Genomic DNA, 21,297 nt, shown 5'->3' on the forward strand with positions numbered 1-21,297 from the left:
AGACATTCTTTTCGGGAGAAGGGTATATTAACAAATTTTCAGATCGTATAAAAATCTTAGCTCAGGAACATAAGAACAACGCTAGTGCACAGTCATTGATACGCAAGCAGCGCCTTCGAATTTTCAATCGCCATTGAAAACGAGATGCTGAGGTACAACATCAAACGCTACATTTTTTTTACATTGCGCAAAAGACCGTAAAACTTTGTCTGAAACCAGCACGGGAGCATCGCAAAAACAACTCAACAGACAGCAAGTGATCCAGATGGGGTCTTCTACCCAGCCGTAAAAAAACTCACGGATCCGACCACAAGGTAAAAATCAATGAAAGAATGCCTGATGGACCAGACTAACTAGATTCACACAAGAGGGTTCTTCCCGCGCGGCAGGGAGACGCTGCGCCGGATGTCCGGCATGGGGATGTTGGTCCTCTCAGCGTACGGCGGCTTGCTCCAGTTCCGGCGTTGCCTCCCTTCGGTCAGTGGCTCCATCTCCCGGACAGAGACCCTGGCATTGTGGGGAAAACAAAACTTTGTAAGTGAACTCACCTGTGGATTGGGCACTATTGTACAATGCAGACCACCATGAGTTAAGTGAAGAAAATAATACTATCAGGGGACAGAAATAGCTGACGAGCTTGAGCCATACCGAAGATCAATGTTCTGGGATTGTCTCGTTGCCTGCGTTGGGAGCTTCTTTGCCTTACGGTTAAAGTGGAAGGTTGGCTCATCGCCTGCAAACTCGTTTTCAATCTCAGACGAGTCCCTGTTCTTGGCCTCTGACCTCACTTTGGTACCCGAGTTTCTGTTTGCCGAAAGCTCTTCTTTGTGAGCCTTTGCCGTGCTGTCCGACCTGTTCTTTGTCATACTTTGCCGGACAGAGGGGATTTTGCATCTGTTCTCTTCCGAGTCCCGGAATTTCCGTAGACTCTGAGCTGTCAGTACGGATGAAGGTGTGTTCCTGGAGCTGCTGGACAGTACTTTTGGAGGCACTTCGACCTTTGATATGGGTGTGCAATCGATGCTTCCAGTGTTCTCCATAGTTTTGGCAAAACTGCCTCTCTCAGCAGACAATGAACTTCTCACTGGAGGAGATGGAGTCTTATACTTCCGCGCGCTCAAGTATAACTCCCTGCTGATGACAGGAGATTTATCATCTACCTCTCTCGCTGCCAATGGGGAGCGGAACCTTCTCTGCTTGCCAGATGATGAGCTTCTTATCTGTCAATGAATCAAGCCATATCTTTAGGATGCTTACATGAAAAAAAGATGTGAGAGCAGTGTTTTTTTGAGAGAAAAAGATGTGAGAGCAGTGTGCTGCAACTTGAAAGAACCTGGAAGAATACTGCAGTGACAAACGAACATAAGAATATTCAGAAAAACAAAGTACCTCACTTGTACAAGTGTCTACACTAGATTCTCGACCAGCTTCAGGTTTCAAGGACATGCTGGTAGTTAAAGGTGACCTTGTTCTTGCATTTCTCACCTCAGAGGTCACACGGTTAGCAAGATCTTTAAACTGCGCTGCTTCACGTTCCTTTTCATCTAATGCCAATTTCAGCTTGGCAATCTGTCAGACAATTCTCATACCATGAGTTATGAAATCAAAGTTCCAAAAGTATGTGCATGTATAGTAATTCTAAAACAGCACCATACCTCTTCCTTTAGGTCTTTGACCTGGCCGACTTCCTTATTAGCACGGGCTGCACCAAGTTCTATTGTGGCTACTCGCTCAGCGAATTTGAGAGTGCTCATTGTTTCAATAAAAGAGTCTGTTTCAGGGTTTACATGCACAAACATCAATGTTTTTGCCTGGCCACCTGTATTGCCAGAAAACAAAAGGTTAGAGAAGTATTTTGACGGAAAAAAGACTTCAAGATTAAGGGCTTCTAGTACCTAAGGCATCCTGCAGCACTTGTGTTAACTTGCTATTTCTGTACGGAACATGGGAACTCTTTTGGGCAAGCGCAGCTATAACATCACCAAGTGCAGATAACGATTTGTTTATGTGCTTGGCTTCAGTTAGTCTTTCTCCAGTTGCTTCAGATTTGTCTACCCTCTCACTTCCCGCGAGATCCACCAGATGAAGGCACCCTCTTAGAGTTGAGCCTGAAATTACCTCCTTTCCTTGTACATGAACTGTCAACACACTAAACAAGAGCAATACAGTTACCAACAGTACAGTGACACTAGTATCATCCAGATAAATCAATTGAAGAGACTATACTTGTTATATGATCCTATTATGCAACGAAGTACAATGCATGAGTTCAAGAATACCTGTGTGAGCGGCTACTTCGTTCATTGAGAGCAGTTGATCCAACCGCTCGGTTTCTCTGGCCAACTTTCATCAGATCCAAAACATCTCGTGCACACTTAACTGGTACAATATTTGCATCTGGGATGTTGAGTCCATTTACATGGGAATTATTGCGTATCTCTAATGTGTTTCATAGTTAAGGAAATATAGAAGAAAAACGTATGAAAAACAAACCTTTGACAGTAAAGCAAAAAAGGTGAAGAAAGCTATTACATCAATGTATTTAATTAATGGAGGGAAGATTTCAACTTTATTCATATTATCTTTATTCAAAAATAAATATAACTTATTCATCATGTAAAAGGATATCTTCTGTTTGCACCATCAGTCATTAACAAATCCCTCACTTGTTCATTGTATATTTCAATCATCTGAACTTTAACATCATATGTGATAGAATCTGCTCTGGTTTGAGAAATTTCAAACAGATCGTTCAATGACCGGTAGTTCACACCCCAGGTTTCCTCTGTTGTTACGTCTGGACCGCTCTGAGTAGCACATACAAAATAAATTATCATAAGGAAAAGCAATAAACGTGATGGCATGCAGATAAAAAATCTTCTAATAAGATAATGTTCTTAGGTATCTATCCAATAATAACTACTCTCCTGTTATAACTATTGTGCCCCTGATTCGAACTTTCCACACAAACATCGGAGTTCAAAGCAAAATTACTTGTGAAGTTCTAAGAAAATTTTCCTTGCAAAGAATTACCATTGTGTAAGTTTTCCCAGATCCCGTTTGACCGTATGCAAATATGCAGACATTGAAGCCATCCATGATGGATCTAATCAATGGTTGGGTATCAGCAAAAACTTCAGCTGTTACAAAGAAATTAAATTTAAGGTCATAAACATTAGAGTAGGCAATCACTGTTTCTAAAGTAAAGGAGAAATGAAAACTGATGAAGATTGATTATCTACATTGTGAAGCATTAGGCCCAAATATTTTGTTGAATGTGAATACTTTCCGTCCATCCTTCCCTTGCTTTTGAGGATTCGCAATCATGATTTCTCCATTTTCCCCAATATGATCAACAGTAGACCTTTGATCAGATTGTGACTTTGGGAATGGTTTCACTCTGCAGTAAACTCTAATGCTACCTGACACATTTTTTTTGGTTTAATCAGTAACCAAACGTATCTTATACTTGCTAGTAAAATGAAATTAATAAATTGAAATTCGCAGGTTACCTTTAAGATCTTGGACCTGATTATACAGCTTACGATTCTCCTCCAGCAACTTGTGGTAAGCATTATGGTTCTGAGCCTCAAAGTAGCTTTCTACATTTTTTAGATATTGCTCAGAGATGAAGCAATTAAATGTTAAACTGTTGGATACAATTCCACATTTAGTACCTACCTAGCCTCCTCAAGTCTTTCTCCCAGTCAGTGCGAGTAGATTCAACTTGAAGCTTCATCTCATTGAAGGACGTCTTTAACATCTGAATTTTCAAATATCAATAGATTAACCATAATTAGTACAATGCAACAGAGCACATAATACAGAAAGGATTTTACAATTACTGTAGTCACATAACTTTAGCTAGAAAAGGTGTCCATTTTTCTAGAACACGCAAAAGACATTTGATTGGAAGTAGAAAAGGGGTTCTGACAAGTAAAACTTGGAATTTCTACAATTTAAGCTTAGCATGAAGCATGCAGCCTAGATAATAAAGGTATTAATTAACAATTCTGATTCTGCATGGGATATAATACCAAGTAACAAGCTCACTAGCACAATTAACTTTGGCATGGTATTTACCTCCAGTTCTTCTTGTTGGCTTTCAAGTACTCCCCCATCATTCAAGTGTTCACGGCTGCCACGAGGATTTCGTGTTGAAGAAAACAAGCACTGATTATTCTCCTTCAGACATTTTGAAATAGCTTCAATCAAATCCGATTTAGAAAGAGTTCCATTGTCATCCTTCATCATCTTCCTTAGAAGTGACCTGACCTGTTAGAGATGATGCCTTGAAGTAAGTAATAATTATTATTGTGGAAATCTAAGGTTTTAAGGCTGCCAGTAACAGGGTTATTTTTAAATTTTGCCAATGCTTTTTTCCAAGAACATATATATGGCAAGGTTATGGCATAGAGGTTACATCAAAATGCGAGGAACGGAAATCCAATATTCTAATTTTTACCGACAGTAGTACCTGATTTCTATGGGAAGCAAGCAGAATGGTAAATTCTTTACAAGCTTGCTCGAGTACTGTTTCGATGACCTGCGATATTCACAAGCATATGAAAATGAGTCCAAATGTTATTGTGGTTCAGCATCAGTCAGACAATACTAAGAGGGACAACAAATAGAAACGAATGAGCAGAACTCACCTACCATATCATCTAGAGGCAAATCTTCAGCTTCACCCCATTCCAGAAGAAATGCCCTCACAACTCGAAGAACAAAGTGTTGAAAAAGAGAATGTTGAGCTTCTTCAACCCTTGATTCCTCAAGGGAGACTTCAGAGAGAAGATGCACGAATTCCAGCATTTGTTGGTCTGAGCCTCCACCTCTGGTTAAATGTGAAGCGTGCCTTTTGCATGAGGATGCAATTTTCACAATGCCACCATACTGCCATATACCAATGCCACCTGAGAGCTTCCACTCGTGGTATCCCTTGAGGCAGAGTATGCAGTCGACAACTTTCATTGACGAACCTCCCTGTCAGCGTTGTAGGTGGAATTCAGATGTGACAAGTTTAACACAGTGAGGTAAGTCATAGATTTGATCTAGTAAGCTAACATTCTGCATCTACTATGACCTAGCAGACTGCAAGATGGGGGTTTTCTTGATTGATATATCGAACCTATAGATGGACTCCGGTACTAAAAATAGAATGCCTACATTTTTCAATGAGAAACAGCACTTATTTTCTTCCAAATGTGCAAAACAGTTCAGTTAATCCTCGAAGCCTTACAATTGAGCAAATCAAACTGCCCACAATAATCCAAGAACTTTACGACATATATATATATATAGCAATAATGTGGTCAATGCAAATCAACTATGTACCTTACCTTCTCTATATCAGAAGTTTCGAATGTCAACAGGTTCATGGCACTAACTGCAACAAGGAAGTTCCTCATGTTCTCAAAGTACTGGATCGCAGACTGTGCAGGCCCATCGAATGTCTGAACCGTGACGACAGGATTCTCCACAACCTACCCACAGAAGAAGAAGAAAAACGAAGAATTGGCATGCTGCAGTGGTATTTCAATTTCCATGCAACGGAAACAAAAGCAGTGACATTTTGTCCCCAAATTTGACGTGAATATGACACGCACCTTGGGGACGGCGCCTGGATTGACACGGTTGAGCACTTTGCAGAGTACGAGACCGTTGCGCAGTGCCACGCAGAACTCCTCCTCGGACGGCCTCTCCGGCAGGGTCTCCACCGCCGCGGGCTCCATCTGCCGCAGCCATCGCGCCGCCTCGCACCTCCGTGAAGCTGGGCAGCACCGGCAACAACAGGTCAGAGAGGTCGCATTTGTTACAGATTAGGAGTAGCCGAGAGACAAAGGTTGTTGCGAATTTGGATCTCACTAATGCAGATTTATTTTTAATTGTCAATAACGGTAACCGAAATTTGAAATATTAAATCGCAACCACTCCCGAATCCCGATCACACCGATGAGATAGATAATTAATGTCGCGTGTTTAATGAACGCAGCATACTAATCAAACGCGATCTAGATTAATGGTTCGGTGATCATACTTCCCCTGTATGCTTGCATACGCGTGGCTTGCCTTTGGGGGAGGCAGTGTGTTTAATTGCAGAGGCGTACGATGAGCAGAGCACAGTAATTACTCTCCCGTGCGGTACTAATCCACTTGCTTGCCGCAGCCGTGGATGTGCCGCGACCGAGCTTCTCCACTCCACTACCGGTAAAGTGGCAAGCGAGCGCCGCAGTCGCCGACGGCGCCGCCGCCGCCGGAACACCGAAAGCGCGCGCGCGCGGAAACACGCAGCGGCGCGAGCGCGGATCACCCGGCCGCCGCACGCGCAGCACGACGGATGAAGCATCGAAGAAGAACTAACACAAGCGAAAGCTAATGGATCACCACACCACCCCGCCCTTTCTCAGGCGCGGGCGGGCAGGGCTTACTCACCGGCTTCCTCGGCCTTGCGCAGCGCCATTCCCACGTCGTGCGCTCCGGCGGCCCTCATCACGCCAGCGGCGGCCGTGCCGAAGTCGATCGCCTCGTCGCACCGCCTGACCTCGCCCCTTGCCTCGCGGATCGCAGCTCGTCTCCGCGCTCGCTCTGGCAACGCGCAACGGCAGGGACGACCGGTCCGCACTCCACAGAGCCAGGGGGCGTTTGAAAAGCTCCGACCCCGAGGGAGGGCGGTGGGGGCTTCTTTTAACGGACACTCCCCAGGGGCCGCCTCGGGATATTTTCAAACTCGCAGGGGGCTAAGCGGCTAACTCCAGCTGACAGTAACAGTAACAGCGAGTTTAACTAGTTTGAGCGAGCCCGTGCTGGTGGCCCTGGCCGTGCTGCGCAGCGCTGAAAGATAGGGCGCGGCCGCTGCGGGGCGCCGAACAGCGCGCAGCGACGGCGGCCGGTGGGCTCGCTGCACGTGGGAAGAGGCCGGTGGGCTCGCTGCCTGTCTGGGCCGGGCACTCACGTGCGTGCGGGCCGCCAGATGGATGGGGGTGGTGGAGTAATTTATTTTCCGGTCCGGAGCCCGACGGGATTCAAACGCGGAGCTGCAACTTTCTGATCCCGCTTTGGAGTATCCTTTTCGTTCGGTATGCCGGGTTTGGGGAGGGATTTCGAACCAGAACGGTCGACTCGGTGAGATCCGGCATGTTGCAGTTGCAGGTCCGCTGGGCGCTGGCAGTGGCAGCATATGGCTTTCAATTTTAATGAGTGCGGGAGCAGTGGATGAGAATGCGGTGTACAGTGGAGCGGCAGCTGATTAGTGGCGCTGCCGGTCGGGACTCCGGAAGCTCGGACACTGATGGGTGCATCCGTGTAGACGTGTAGTACGTTTCAATTTTCAAATCATCACGCTGCTAGGTTGGGACTAGCAAAGGGTTAATGGCCTGGTCCAAGCTCCAGCCTTGCTTCGCTCCGTTTTGAATTTCAGATCTCATTATAGCAGTATTTGGTTGAAGCAAGCTACTCCCTCCATTCCACATTATAGGTCATTTTAATTTTGGATATTATTATGTATATAGACCTACACCATCTCTATGTGCATATCAAAAACCATGCACCTAAAAAAGTGAAACGAGCTACAACTTAGAACGGAGAATAGTTAGAAACTGACCCAGCTCTCTACTCTCTAGACTTGCTTATGCGCTCTCCACTTCAAGAGGAGGAGCGGAACTGAAAAGGGGAGTATATACAGCATTGCATAAATAAAAGAAAAGTTTTTTTATTGTGAACTCATACTCGTATAAAAATTTAATTTATGAAAATTCATGGAAATGAAATTCTCTATTCCCAACGGTGAATTTTCTAGGTTTACAAGGCCCAGCCCAAGAGTTGGTATGGGCCGTACGGCCTACGGCTCACGCAAGCTGCCCTTGCGGTCAAATCCGATACGGTAACGGAAACGGAGTAGGCTCTGCTTCCTGTATAGCTCTACGCCTCTACCCCTCTCCGCCGTGTTGGACGTGACCTGCCTCTCCAGCCAGGTCCTCCATCGCGCGCCTCTCGTGGCTCTGCCGGACCGCGTCGACTCTCACCATGGGCTCCACCAACAAAGCAGAGATCTCCCTCGAGCGCCCACGCGAGTCTGCCGAACCAAGTGCTTCTGGTTCCGGTGATCCGCCGCCGATGGCTAGCAACAAGGCAGATGCCGTCGCCACGGTCGTCTGCACAACCTGCGGGAAGAAAGACGGCGACCACTCGACCCCAGATTGTCCCTACAAGCATCTCCTCGCACGAGCCTCCAAGGACGGTCTCCTCCCGCACCTAACCGCGCGTATCGAGTCTGCCCAGCGTGCGGGTACTACCCCGACCCGGACCGGCGGCGCTGGGACGGCGACAGCGCGCCCTCCGCGTGACCAACCTCCCGGACGGCACCAGCGAGCGCGACCTCTACCACCTCTTCGCCCATTCGGCGTCGTCAACCGCGTCCCCCTCTCGCCGCCGGCCGAGGAGGAGGACCCCGCCGTATCATCACGGGGGCGGCCGGTCGGCACCGTCGAGCTCGACCAGGTCGACTACGCCGAGGTAGCCATCGGCTGGCTCGACGGGGACGTCTACGGCGGCCTCATCCTCGGCGTCGAGTGGGCGGCGCCGTTCGTTCCTCCCCCGATCTGCGAGAGCTGCCTACGACGGGACGACGAGTCCGGGACCTGTGTCCGCGTGACCAACCTCTCGGAGCGCACCAGCGAGCGCGACCTCTACAACCTGTGCTGCCCGTTTGGCGTTATCGCAAGTTTCCACCTTGCAGCTGATGAGGCGGAGACTACTGGATCACGCACGCAGATCGGCATTGTTGGGTTTGATATGAGGGATGATGCTGAGGTGGCCGTCAGGTGGCTCAACGGGCATGTTTTTGATTACCTGGAGCTCCGAGATCGAGGGCCCCTTGAAACTGTAGAATTTCCATCTGGAGTTTCTTCCATACGAGTTTTTTAGGACCGAAGCAAATCGAATTTGTGTTTTCTTCAGAAATATAGATTTAAACCATATAGCTATAAAACCCACGAGGAGCCAATTACATGTAGACAACCAAATAGCACAACAGTTGGGTAACGTAAGCCCAACGCACGCATAGACATGCAGCAATAGTAGTAGGATGGAGGAGGATAGGCACGGCAGCCGCGGCGGCGGGGGCAGCACTCACGGCAGAGCCGGCGGGCGCGGCGGCCACAGCAACGGGAGCAGCGGCGGCCACAGCAACGGGAGCAGCGGCGGCATGCAGGAGGTCAGACGCCCGCCGCGGTTTGAGGGAGCATGAGATGAGATGTATCCAACAAATCATATTGTACGCACAAATTTTAAACAATGGAAGCCATATAGCTAACGGGCTACCCGAAGAATTGGCGCTGCTCCTCATTGGCCGAGCCCAAAAATGTGCGTGCGTGGGCCATGTGCCGCTTCCAGGCCGATAGACTTGGACCCAAATCCAACCTGATGCGCTCTGTTTCATTTGTAGCTCTCTCTGGATCAACCCAAACCCTAGCGCACACAACGACCAACAGAGCGGCGCGACGGCGATCTCGAGTTGCTATTCCTTCTACCGGGCTGCTGGCGTTCACTCTCGCAATGGGCTCCGCCGAAGAGATCCCCGTCGAGCGCCCACGCCCTTCAGGGAGCGATTCCGATGATCCGATGGCAAGCAACTCAGGCGCCGCTCTCATGGCTTGCTTAACCTGCGCGAAGAAGGGCGAGCACCCGACCTCAGAGTGCCTCTACAGGGACCTCATAAAAGCAGCATCCGCGGACGGGTCTCCTCCCGCGGTCGACCGCACGGCGCCTCGGGTCTGTCCGGCCTGCAGACGACGAGACCGAGCTGACCCAAGGCGGCGGCGCGGGAGCCACGAGATCCCTGCCGTCCGCGTGGCCAACCTCCCGATGGCCACCAGCGAGGCCGACCTCCGCAACCTCTTGTGCCGGTTCGGCGTCCTCACCCGCGTCTCCCTCTCACCGGACGACGGCGACGGTGACGAGGAGGCCGGCCGGGTCACGCGCGCGGTGTGGCGTCGTCGAGTTCCTTCGGCCGCCGGCCGCGCAGGAGGCTATCGGCCTGCTCAACGGGCATGTATACGGCAACCTCGTCCTCCGGGTCGAGTGGGCCGCGCCGTACGTCCCTCCTCCGATCTGTGCGAGCTGCATACGGCAAGCCGAGATCTCTGTCCGCGTGACCAATCTTCCGGAGGAAATAACACGTGAGCGTGACCTCTACAACCTCTCCTGCCGGTATGGCGTTATCGTCCGGGTCCAGCTTGCAGTTGGTGAGAAGGATGGGTCGCGCAGGCAGATCGGCACTGTCAGGTTTGTTCAGAGACGGGATGCTGAGGAGGCTGTCAGGTGGCTCGATGGGTATGTTTACGGTGGCCTTGTCCTTCGAGCTATTGAGGAAGATGGAAGCGTGGGCGAAGTCCACCAGGGGAAAAAGGACAAGAGCCGGCTGGCCGTGGCCGGCCGGCCCGCCGGCAATAGAATGCCTGTGACTGCTAGCGCACCCACTCCGAGACTCCGAGTAGTTCGAGGCACGGGCCCTACCTTTTCCTCACTCGCGCTCAGCGCCTGCGCACTCCGCCGTGCTCGGACTCGCTGACGGAGGAGAGGGGTGCGGAGGGAGGTGAGGTGGAAGAGGAGGTGCTTGGCGTGGCGACGCGCGGGGGAGGCGCTCCTGGAGGCTGGAGCTGCTTGGCGGCGGGACAGGGAGCCGAGGTGGAGGTGGAAGAGCGCGACGGAGCGGCACAACGCCGCGTGCATGGTCTACAGCGGCGGAGACGGGGGAGAAGATATCGTACGGAGATGGGAACAGGAAGCTCAGCTTGACGGAGTCCGCAACTTTTCGAAGGAATGGTAATGCATATTGTAGGCTATTTGTCTTGGTACAAGTCTATCTTAAATTTATTTGTGGAAGCTAGAAATTGATTCTATAATACGTTTCTAACATGCAATTTATAGCACGTTCTTCGACTCGTTTCCCTATAACAGAAGTGTAGCATATAACTATCTCTCCCAGATGATCAACAATAATATATAAATATATTGCACGTACAACTATATTATTAGTTTAATTAATTTGTAATTATTAGAATGGAATTTAATTCCGATCCAAACGGGTAATTTAATGGATCAGGAATCTGCGTGTTTTTGCTAGCAACTTTGGGTTGTATATTAGCCGTGTCTTTTCTTTTTTTTTTAGCGTTTGCCAATCAGAGATTGACTTGGCTGACTTTGCAAGCCGACAAAAAACATGATCTTGCAAAGGATTGATTGACTTGTCTGCGTTCCCGTACAGTTGTTCATGCAGCTCGCAGCCCGACAGCTCAGCACGAAATCCTTTTTTGTCCGACCCTAGCCTAGCCCGGCCCGCAAACGAACAGCTAGCCTGTTGCCGGCCCGTATATAGCTCCCCCGGCCGGCCACGCCCTTCAGACCATCCACCCTCTCTCTTCCCTGACACGCCGCCACCGCCCTCCTCAACATCTCTCTTCCCCTCCTCTCCTCCTCCCCGACGTCTCTCTTCCCCCCACCCTCTCTCTCCGGCCGCAGCCTCCGCATGCGATCCCTCTCCCTCCTCTCGCGGCACACGCGCCACCCCACCACGCCGTCACCGCCCTCCTTCTCCGGCGACGAGACCCCGTCGCCTCCCCAAGGAGAATGTCGACCCTTCCTCCTTCTCCTCCTCCCTGGCACACCATGACCATGTCGCCTCCCCGTTCCGCTCCTCGTCCTCCGTCGCCAAGCCGCTCTCCGCTCGCAACCGCCTGCTGCCCCCGCGGCTGCCGTCCTTCGGCATCCAGGTATGGCTAGGGTTTCACGAGCGATTTCAGGAATCCGGTGTTGAGGCGATGGATTTGGCCTGACGAGTGCTGGCTCTGCTGTTTTTTTGCTGTTTCGGTTGCAAGTGGTTGTGAGGATACGACGGCAGCCGCCGTGCCGGGTCGATGACGAGGAGCGGAGGAGGCAGGCGAGGATGGGCGGAGGCCGAAGGCCTGCGTGCGCAAGACGACGGTCAACTCGGGCTGCAGGCTGGCACAACCCGTCAAATTGTCCGTGCTCTACGGGCCAGGCCGGCACGAAAAAGACCTTGCAAGCTTGTGCTTGACCGTCGGTGCGGCCCGTGGGCCGACACAACACGGCACGGCGATGTCATTGTGACGGGTACGAAAATTAACGAGCCTTGCCAAGCCCGTGCCGGACAGGCCGGGCGGCCCAAAGGGACAACTATAGTTCCACGACAGGCAAATGGCAACGCGTTGGTTCTTTTGCGCTGGCATCACACCCGTCCTGGTTGATTCCAATTTTTGTCTAGTAATGAAAAAATGGAAACGCTATGGTCAGGGCATCCGGACGGTCGGACGCTCCCCACCGCTCCGTTCCTTCTACTATTTTTTTCTTCCCCATCCCTTTTCTTCTTCAACCTTCCATCCTGACATATTCCTCATCCATCCCGGCGACGGCACGCTCCTCAACCCTGGCAGGCTCGTCCCGCACCCCGGTGGCCTTGTCCCCCACCCCAATGGCGGCGCGCTCCCCCACCACGGCGTCCTCCTCGTCCACGCCGGCGGTGGCGCGCTCCTCCACTCCGGGAACCTCGTCCCCCACCCTAGCGGCGACCCTCCCCTACTCCGGTGTCTTCAACCAACCGGGAGCGCCCAACGCCCCGGATCCGGTGGCCCTCTCCCCGACCCTGGCGAGATCCGAGCGGGGAAGGATCGTGCGGCGGTCATGGTGGACGACCTTCAGTGGCAGGCTGGTTGTCGTGGATCTGAGTGTTGCAATAGGTACCTCAAGGTGTTGCAATAGTTATTTTTGGATGTTGCAACGATGGCTTTTGATATTTCATCTGTTTTGCAACAATCTGACTTGCTAGCAATCGGTGTTGCACCAGATCCGGTGGCCCTCTCCCCGACCCCAGCGAGATCCGAGCAGGGAAGGATCGGGCGGCGGCCATGGTGGACGACCTTCGGCGACAGGCTGGTTGTCGTGGATCTGAGTGTTGCAATAGGTACCTCATGGTGTTGCAATAGTTATTTTTGGATGTTACAACGGTGGCTTTTGATGTTTCATCTGTTTTGCAACAGTCTGACGTGCCAGCAATCGGGTGTTGCACCAACTTGTTCATGATGTTGCATATAGTTGTTTTCTTTGTTTCATCTCTTCTTCTTTCGTTGTTGCAATGTTGTAAGAGATGTTTTTTTGTTGTTGCAATGTGTCTGTTTTGAATGTTGCACGAAGCAATTCGGGATGTTTCATGCACGTAAAGGTGTTGCAATCCTCGGTGTTGCAATCCTCGGTGTTGCAAGTGTTGATTTTTAATGTTTCGATAGTTATTTTTCAATGTTGCAACAGAGCGTTCGATAAAATAAAATTATCGGACGTCCGGGCGCTAGCACTCCCCATGAAAAAATGTAACTGCAAATTAAGTTTCCTTTTTGTTGGCAATACACGCACACAACCTGCAAATAGCTCTTGGGCATGAGCACACACGCAGCTTTGATGTGCCGAAACGGCAGAAGAAAAAAAAACGCGCTACAATATCGAGCAGCAGTTGGGCCCGCCACCGCCGTGCTCTCGCCCCTCACCGCCTGCCGTCGCGCGCGGCGGCGTGTGGCCCACGGCGCGCAGGTCGTGGCGCGCGATCATCGGGGAGTAGTTCGCGGGGTGGCTGCGCGCCACCTCGCGCGCGTACAAGCTGCCGCCGCCGGCGCTGCCCCCCGCGTAGCCGTAGCTGCCTTGCCCAGCAGCCAACGGCGACGGCGCGCAGTGCTGGTAGTATCCTGGGCTGGGGGTGCGGTGGTAGTAGCCGACCCCCTGCCTGCTCTGCTCGCCGGGCCACCGCGAGGCGGCGGCGACCGGGCACTCGATGCAGCCGCCTCCGGGCACGCTCCGGCCGGGAGTGGGGTGCCGCTGGTACGGGGACAGCGTGACGACGACGTCCTTGGACACGGCGCTGGTTGTACGGCCAGGCAGAGTCCGAAGCTCCACGATCTCGGCCTCGCCGACCTCCTTCTGCAGCTTCCTTGTCAGCTTGCCCGCGTCCACGCCGTCGCCGATCACCAGCAGCTGGTCCTTGCCGGCACCGGTCACCGTCACCGACTCGACCCCTGGCCAATGTCACGTACGCTTCCATGTCATTGCCCAAGAAATTCGGATGGACTCGATCGGTTTCACGAAGGACAATGGGTATGTGGTACCATACCGCTGACTGAAGCTGCCACTTTCAGAGCCTTGTTACGGCCCTTGTCGGAATCCGGCTGCATTCGAATGATTATCTCCTTCTGAAGAAATTTCGGCAATAACTCAGGTGTTAGTTAAGTTGTTGCTAAACATGAGCATTAGCAGAAGTAGAGAGTTTGAGGAGAAATTAGTTCTTACCCTCATGCTTGTGCAAGTGTAAGTCTGCAACACCGTTCGATGGGAACCCAATTATAAAGCCAATTTGGTCGTTGCTCAGGGAAGATGGAATGTTTTTGCCTCTCACGGCATAGTAGTACATTCAGAGTACCTGCAGGAGGTGCGCTGGAAACTGGTCAGACTGATCTATACTACCCCAGCTCCCATCTCTTTTTTTCTCCGTGACGTTAATGGTTGCAATTTTTTTACTGTTTTAGATTAGTAAACTCATAACTGCTCCAGGCGACTCTTGGTTGAAATTTGAAAAGAATTAAGCAGAGGTTAAATAAAGTTTCAGCAATCCGGTATGGCGGTTCAGAACTTCAGGAGAAGTTGATGGCGACTCGACATCGCAGACTTTACGTGCCCGAGTCAAACAATGCCATCCCAAATGGTCCAGCTTTATGCAACGTAACTTAGGCCTTGTTAGTTTCCAATTTGGGAGTGGCCAAATTGACATTTTACCATAAATGCGCAACTGTAGCATTTCGTTTGTATTTGTGAATTATTGTCCAAACATTGACTAATTAGGCTCAAAAGATTCGTCTCGCAAAGTACAACAAAATTGTGCAATTAGTTTTTGATTTCGTCTACATTTAGTAGTCCATGCATGTACCGCAAGTTTGATGTGATGGGGAATCTTCTTTTTGCATAGTGCCAAAGTTGGGAATTTGGGGGTAACTAAACATGGCCTTATGGTTTGCCCTCAAGGACTAAAATTTAGTCCCTTTTAGTCTCTAAAATTTAGTCATTTAGTTCACAAATGGTTGCTTATAAGAACTAAAAGGTACCGTGAACGCCCTGTACCCCTCATTAATGCCCGTCCGTGACCAGCTCCCCCCCCACCACCCCACCCCACCCCACCCCACCCCACTGGCCCCCTCTGCCCTCGGCCACCCGCCTCGCCCCCGGCCACCTGCCCGTTGCTCCCGGCCCGCCAGCCACTCCCACCCTCCCCGCCACCCGCCCCGCCGGCCCCAGCCCATCGGCCGCTCGTCGGGCCGCCGCCGCTCGCACGTGTGCTGTGCTTGCCTGCGTGGGGAGGCAGAGAAGGAAAAAGGCTGGGGCAACAATGATCATGGGCAAGTTGGTTATTGTTCATCTCATTTAATGTCCTTTAGTCACTATAACAAAAAGGAAGATTATACTTTAGTCCCTAACTAAAGAGGAGTTTAGTCCCTAAATATAAGGTCAAACCAAACAGGGCCTTACACTTTTGCGACTAAGCATGATGAATAATGGCGAAGGTTGGAGTTGATGTCATGATCCAAGGGTTGGAGTGGTCGTTTCAGTAGTTGGCTAATCTTCATCAACCACGAACTAAGGACAAACTTGCCTTCGGTATATGCAGAAAAGACCCTAGGATAATCCAGTATTTGCAGTCCAAGATCAAATTTTTGCGTCATTTACTTTGTCTTCCACTTGCCAGCGAAGTAAGAAGTAACCATGACCGGAGTCCATCTGTCCATGACTGAGATGTCCACCGTTTACATACAAAATTCAGTCAGTGACTGTCACGGCATGTTTGTTGTTACTCCTATTTTGTTCAGTACGCGAGACACGACGATTCTGACGAATGACGGCCGAGAAGAATCTTAGAGCAGTTGCGAGGTAGATGCCGCAAATCTGACCAAACTTCTCTACGCCTGACGTCTGCAGCTCGCTAGAGGTTGGCGTCGCCACGAGCACGTCATCGTCTATACGCGTAGGCGTAGCGCAGGGAAAGAAAAATGCCACTAGCAGAGGAGTAGATGTTGTCAGGATGCTTGAATTTGTATTTCTAGAACACGGTTTGAGTGCGCGGAAGAATTGACTTGGGAACCTGTGGTTGGTTCCGCTAACTGAGCAGGCGTGCTTATCCTACACGAGCACGAAAGACGGCGTAGGATCAGTGGATGCAGTCAGATCCGGATAACATGAAAGGAAAACCTTGCATTGGAAAGGACAGGGGATATCAAAGTTGGAGATGCTAGAGCTTACTTTTGTGATTAGGCAGCTCTTGCGATCACAATTTTTATCAGAAAAAGGACAGGAATCAACTAAGAGGTATATTGTAGTATATTGTACTGCTGCATGCCTCATCTTATATATGTTAGTATTTATTTTTCTTATTTTTAATAGTAACCGAGAAGTGACTATTGACCTTTACCAACCTGAAATGTTTGCTAATTAACACAAGGAATATTCCAGTGAAATATTTCTACACTGGGAACTAGTAAGAAAAACAGGATCAATCGTATGCGTGGAGTTGAAAATGATGTGTTTAGGGGGATCCCGTAGAAAAAAATATGAGCATTTGTGCTAAATTAAGAACTCGGAACTGGGCGGATAGATTCAATTTCACCACCAGAAACATAACCAACCGAGCTGTGCTCAATTCGTGGTGTCGATTTTCATTTCAGCAGGTTTTCAAATACGTAGCAGAAACTTCACATCGCAAAGATAAAATTAGATTGAATTTTTTTAAAAAAAGTTGAAATTCGCATTTGAAAGTTTGGTCTGCAAGCAGCATTATTCAACCACAAGCATGATCTCTAAGAGACCAACATGACACTCATCAGCTATTCAACTTTGCTCCTGAGCTAGAGATTGCACACATGTCCTAGCCATGTCCCTTTGTTTCAAACAAGCTTGCACTTGGTGCCGTAGTAGGAAAGCTTGTAGCTGGAGTACGTACACACACAGGTTCACGCAGCCACGCCTGTACTTCTTGCTGTACACTAATTACACGGAATCAGGAAGTAGCTAGCGTAGTGTCTGCATGTGACTGTAACACCGGGTCACCGCACCAACTGACGACGACAACGGATGGTTTGCAACAGGAAGTTCTTTCCCAGATCACGGGAAACACGCAGCATCCGGGCAACTAACGCCTCACATGACGGAGCAGCTGTTGGGGTCGCTCGCGTACTCGTGGTGCACCACCGTGTGCGTGTTGGCGGCCGCCGCCGGGTGGTAGAAGTAGTCGTGCTGCTGCTGGTACTGCGCCGCCGGGTACCCTCCGCCGCCGCCGTAGTAGTAGTCGGCCCGCGGGGTCATTATCTGCGGCGCGTACGCCGATCCGCCGCCGCCGCCGCCGGTGTAGTAGCGGTGGTCCGCCCTGCCGGCGGCGTAGTAATGGTGGTCGCGCGCGGCCGCCGTGTACTTGTAGGGGCTCGGGCTCGGGTGGTAGCGGTACGCGTGCTCGGCGGCGGCGAGGCCGCCGAGCTCGTCGGCGGCGTCGACGGTGCGCAGCTCGACCACCTCCGCGTGGCCCACCTTGCGGCGCAGCTTCTCGGTGATGCGGTTGGAGTCGACCCCGACGCCGATCACCAGCAGCAGGTTCTTGTCCTCGCCGGCGATCGTCACGGACTCCACCCCTGCTCGATGAATTAACGATTCAAAGCACACGTCACCACTAGGACAAATAGTACTATATAGAAACTTTTATTTCCTCTGATGAGAATAGAAGAGACCTAGCTAGGCGATTAAGGGATCGATGTATCAAAGACTTCAAGGTATGTTTGTTTACCTGAGATTGCAGCAGCCACCTTGATAGCTTTGCAGTGGCCCTTCTCAGAGGTCGTCTGCAACCTGATTATCATCTCCTTCTGCAAATAATGTTAATTTCGAACGATCAAAAAACGTTGGGAGAAAAAAACAGGAAAGTTTTATAGTGGTTGATCACAGGACATGTGCAGAGAGATAATGATAGCTAGAAAGGGCAGAATCCAAGTACAAGATCTGAACTAGCAGGATCTCTCACCCTCATTTCTTCTGACAAGCCAACAACTCAGGCGAGCTATATGATAGGCAACACAAAGCAAGATCCTACAAAGCTAAGCACACTGCTAGCTCTTTTCTTCAACCTTGAGCAAAGAGGCTTTGCCTTGGCCTAACAGTAGTGTGCACACTACTGGCACCTCCCTTTTTATACACGCAAACGCAATTAATTAGCAGGCGAATTACCGCCAGTTGACTTGATTAATTAGTCAAGTCGTCGCACTTCCGCTGCTGAAGGATATTTTATCCCTTAAGGCCCGCAGAGCCCCGACTGCGACACAATGACTTGACTAGGAAGACCTGAGAGGTGAGCTCATCCCATCCTAGCTCGATAATACAGTATGCTGCTAGGAGCAGGTAGTGTCTTATTAGGCTTGGTGGTCTGTCACCCGGCCTAAGCCTAATTCCTAGCGTATGCGTATGCACGATGGGTAGTTGTTGCCGTCATGGCGACGCGTGATTGAAGGTTGCTGGGGGTCTCGGTCGGTGTGTCCTGGCAATTAACTGATTTCAATGGGAGAATGGGCTGGAAATTTCCGTTGTGGCCGGTGCGGTTGGCGACTTTGCTCCCCCGGAACTTGGCACGCAGGACTCGGTGTTAGAAATTAGAATAGTAGTGCCGCGGATCGCTGTCACGGCGGTTACGCTCACCATATACTGAAGAAGCGAGGAGAGTGTGGGTTGTTCTGGGGGGACAAGAGAGGATTTCTAGTGGAGGAGGATGCAAGTTGCTGGCGTTGAGTCGACGGATCAGCTGAACAATCTACTTGGCGACAAGTTGATCCGGAAAATGTAAAACACATGCAAGTTGCTGGCGTTGAGTGACGGATCAGCTGAACAATCTCAGACGTTTATTTTTCTCCATCGAATCGTTAATTCACTTCATCTATCCATGATTTCTCCGTGTCCAATCGTTGGTTCACTTCAACTACCCATGATTTCTCTCCATCTAATTATTGATTCACTTCATTTACCCAAGTACCGGTCCATATACTTTTCACCTACCCATAATTCATCTCACTGGTGATGCAAAAATGGATGGCCTCAATAACCCATGTGGTCACATGTACATGTGAAAACTCCATGTCCCAATAGGATCCCTTCTTTCTAGATCTCAGACGAAGGTGATGCCTGCGTGACAGCGACGGTAGGCGCCATGGCATGATTATATTGCTTACGACATAGCAGTTCTTCTTGTGTCGTTCGAAGCGTTATGGGAAAAAAGGTTTGAAAGAACGGCTTATTGTGGTTCGGTGAGCATCAATTGCGTGTTCCTAAAAAACAGTAAGAATAGTTCCACCTATCTGGAAAAATGAATTCCAAGGACTAGAGCTCGGTTTAGTTTCGTGATTCAAACGGTAAAGCTTACTCATGATTTAGCATTTCAGGTGCCATCCACACTCAGATTTTTCATTTCCCGGAGCCGCCCCGAGATCTGCACTCAGGTGGGGGCTCCTCCAACTCGGGTGATGAAGGTAGTAACTGGAATCTGATTGATCACTTGTGGACTGCCATAGATCGTGTGGACCAACAGACCAACACGAGATTGTAAGATGGCTATCTATCTAGCAGGGAAGGGAATTCATTCATTCCGTGGCAACCACCGCATAATTGATCTATGAGTAAAATACACGGACGGTTCGTAAACTTGGCACGAGGTGTTATCTCTTTTTTTTAAAGGAACAGACACTGATCATATTCCAGCAGTCTTGGGCAAAGGCGCAGTGCAGGAAGAGATGTTCTGTTATTTCTTCGGGTGTTGTCTGGCACAACACACAATTGTAGCTTGGCAACGACATTCCCTTTCTTCTTAAGATATTCCATCTTAAGATATTCCGTGTGCTCAGTTGGTCTTTATGTAACAACCAAAAGAAGACCTTATATTTATGCTGATAAGAGGACTTCCAGATCCATTTATGTTTATGCTGACAAGAGGACTTCCAGATCCATTTGAAGGACGGGTGAACTGCTGCATGAGGTGTTATCTCGATCCCTAAACTCCCAAAATGCATTTTTAGTTTCATGAACTTGTCTCAAGATGCCATATGGGTCCCTAAACTCTCAAAACACATTATCAGATCCCCAATTTGTCTTAGGGTGTCATCCAAGTCCTTAAACTCTCAAAGTGCATTTTAAGATCTTTCAATCAAACGCCAAGCAACACATGCGTGATCACTAGGGTGTGACAGTTTTTGAGTTCAGTGGCTACCCGCGTTGATGTCCCAATCCAACCGGACGAGCTTGTTTTGTTTTTTTCTTTTCCTTTTCTTGTTTCTTTCCGGTCTAGAACTTCTTTTTTTAATATAATCGGCAGCTCTCCTGCCTGGTTCATTTCAAAAATGCGTGATCACTAGCAGGGTGAAGGTATATTATCATTAGGGGTTCTAATGCACCCCCAAAAAGTAAAAAAAGTGATTAGTTACAAATTTTCATCATATATGCACCCCTCACAACTCAACTTTATGCACCCACAAGGCAAGTGCACCCCCTCCAATTTGCTCTAGCTTCGCCACTGATCACTAGCATAAGGTGGTTGTGAAGGCAACGAGCAAGAAGGAAGTATTGCCATCAGCGGCAGGTGACAAGTTTTAGGATTTGAAAATGTATTTTGAGAGTTTATGGACCCTGCATGTTGAGAGTTTAGGGATCCAGGTGACACGTTGAGACAAATTTGAAAACTTGAAAATGTATTTTGAAAGTTTGGGGATCCGGATGATACCACAAAATAAATTCAGGAATCGTCGGTGTATTTTACTGTTGATTATGGACTTTTTTTTTCCTTGATCTATCAAGCTGCTTCTCACCGCGTCCGCGCGCATCTTAAGAAACCACTATCAGTTAAAATTCCTTTTAACCGCAATGTGCTTTTATTACCGGCATTACATGGCCAAACACACAAACAATGACGATCCTTATCCATGGCAGCGTACACCGAGACAGTATGATGATCAGCGTGACGTCAGCATTCTGATCTCTTCATGCTGGCATTTTGCACGCCAAAACACTTGCTGCAATGATCCGGTTACACTGTAATCACAGAGCGGCGGCACACGGAAGCAACCCCGAATAAATCACATGTGCAATCGCAGGCTTCCCAGTTAAGCAAGAAATTTGACACACACAGGATGGAGATTAATTAACCCTCCATTAGTAAAAAAAGAATATTTG

General features: G+C 49.6%; 3 protein-coding genes across 3 annotated transcripts; all 3 read right to left on the bottom strand.

Moving 5' to 3' along the window:
- Positions 1–95: 95 nt before the first annotated feature.
- Positions 96–6,656, bottom strand: LOC117864344 (kinesin-like protein KIN-14F). The gene is made up of 17 exons (XM_072294830.1): positions 6,436–6,656; positions 5,610–5,773; positions 5,343–5,486; positions 4,660–4,986; positions 4,478–4,546; positions 4,084–4,275; positions 3,682–3,763; positions 3,513–3,602; positions 3,243–3,422; positions 3,034–3,140; positions 2,627–2,807; positions 2,280–2,442; positions 1,896–2,149; positions 1,656–1,819; positions 1,390–1,569; positions 649–1,220; positions 96–507 (listed from the first exon to the last, which is right to left on the bottom strand). Exons 1-17 carry the CDS (start codon positions 6,491–6,493, stop codon positions 360–362), a joined length of 3,075 nt encoding a protein of 1,024 aa, XP_072150931.1. The 5' UTR covers positions 6,494–6,656; the 3' UTR covers positions 96–359.
- Positions 6,657–13,098: 6,442 nt separating this feature from the next.
- On the bottom strand, positions 13,099–14,285 carry LOC140223471 (uncharacterized; the record flags this gene model as incomplete). The annotated part of the gene is made up of 2 exons (XM_072295311.1): positions 13,099–14,078; positions 14,174–14,285. Coding segments are annotated over 2 exons (687 nt in total), but the record flags the coding sequence as incomplete, so codon positions are not given.
- Positions 14,286–16,801: 2,516 nt separating this feature from the next.
- Positions 16,802–18,492, bottom strand: LOC117864522 (disease resistance protein RGA5). The gene is made up of 3 exons (XM_034748659.2): positions 18,113–18,492; positions 17,879–17,957; positions 16,802–17,726 (listed from the first exon to the last, which is right to left on the bottom strand). Exons 1-3 carry the CDS (start codon positions 18,116–18,118, stop codon positions 17,242–17,244), a joined length of 570 nt encoding a protein of 189 aa, XP_034604550.1. The 5' UTR covers positions 18,119–18,492; the 3' UTR covers positions 16,802–17,241.
- Positions 18,493–21,297: the final 2,805 nt, after the last annotated feature.

This window comes from Setaria viridis, chromosome 7, assembly GCF_005286985.2.
Source record: "Setaria viridis chromosome 7, Setaria_viridis_v4.0, whole genome shotgun sequence".
Lineage (NCBI taxonomy): Eukaryota > Viridiplantae > Streptophyta > Magnoliopsida > Poales > Poaceae > Setaria > Setaria viridis.

Bases quoted from the DNA above. Each gene is read 5' to 3' on its own strand.
- LOC117864344 (XM_072294830.1), bottom strand. From the start codon at position 6,493: ATGAGGGCCGCCGGAGCGCACGACGTGGGAATGGCGCTGCGCAAGGCC. The intron at 2,150-2,279 runs GTATTCTTGAAC...GCTCTTGTTTAG, and splicing joins CGAAGTAGCCGCTCACACAG to TGTGTTGACAGTTCATGTAC. The intron at 508-648 runs GTATGGCTCAAG...CCACAATGCCAG, and splicing joins TCCCAGAACATTGATCTTCG to GGTCTCTGTCCGGGAGATGG.
- LOC117864522 (XM_034748659.2), bottom strand. The intron at 17,727-17,878 runs GTAAACAAACAT...TTCATCGAGCAG, and splicing joins GGTGGCTGCTGCAATCTCAG to GGGTGGAGTCCGTGACGATC.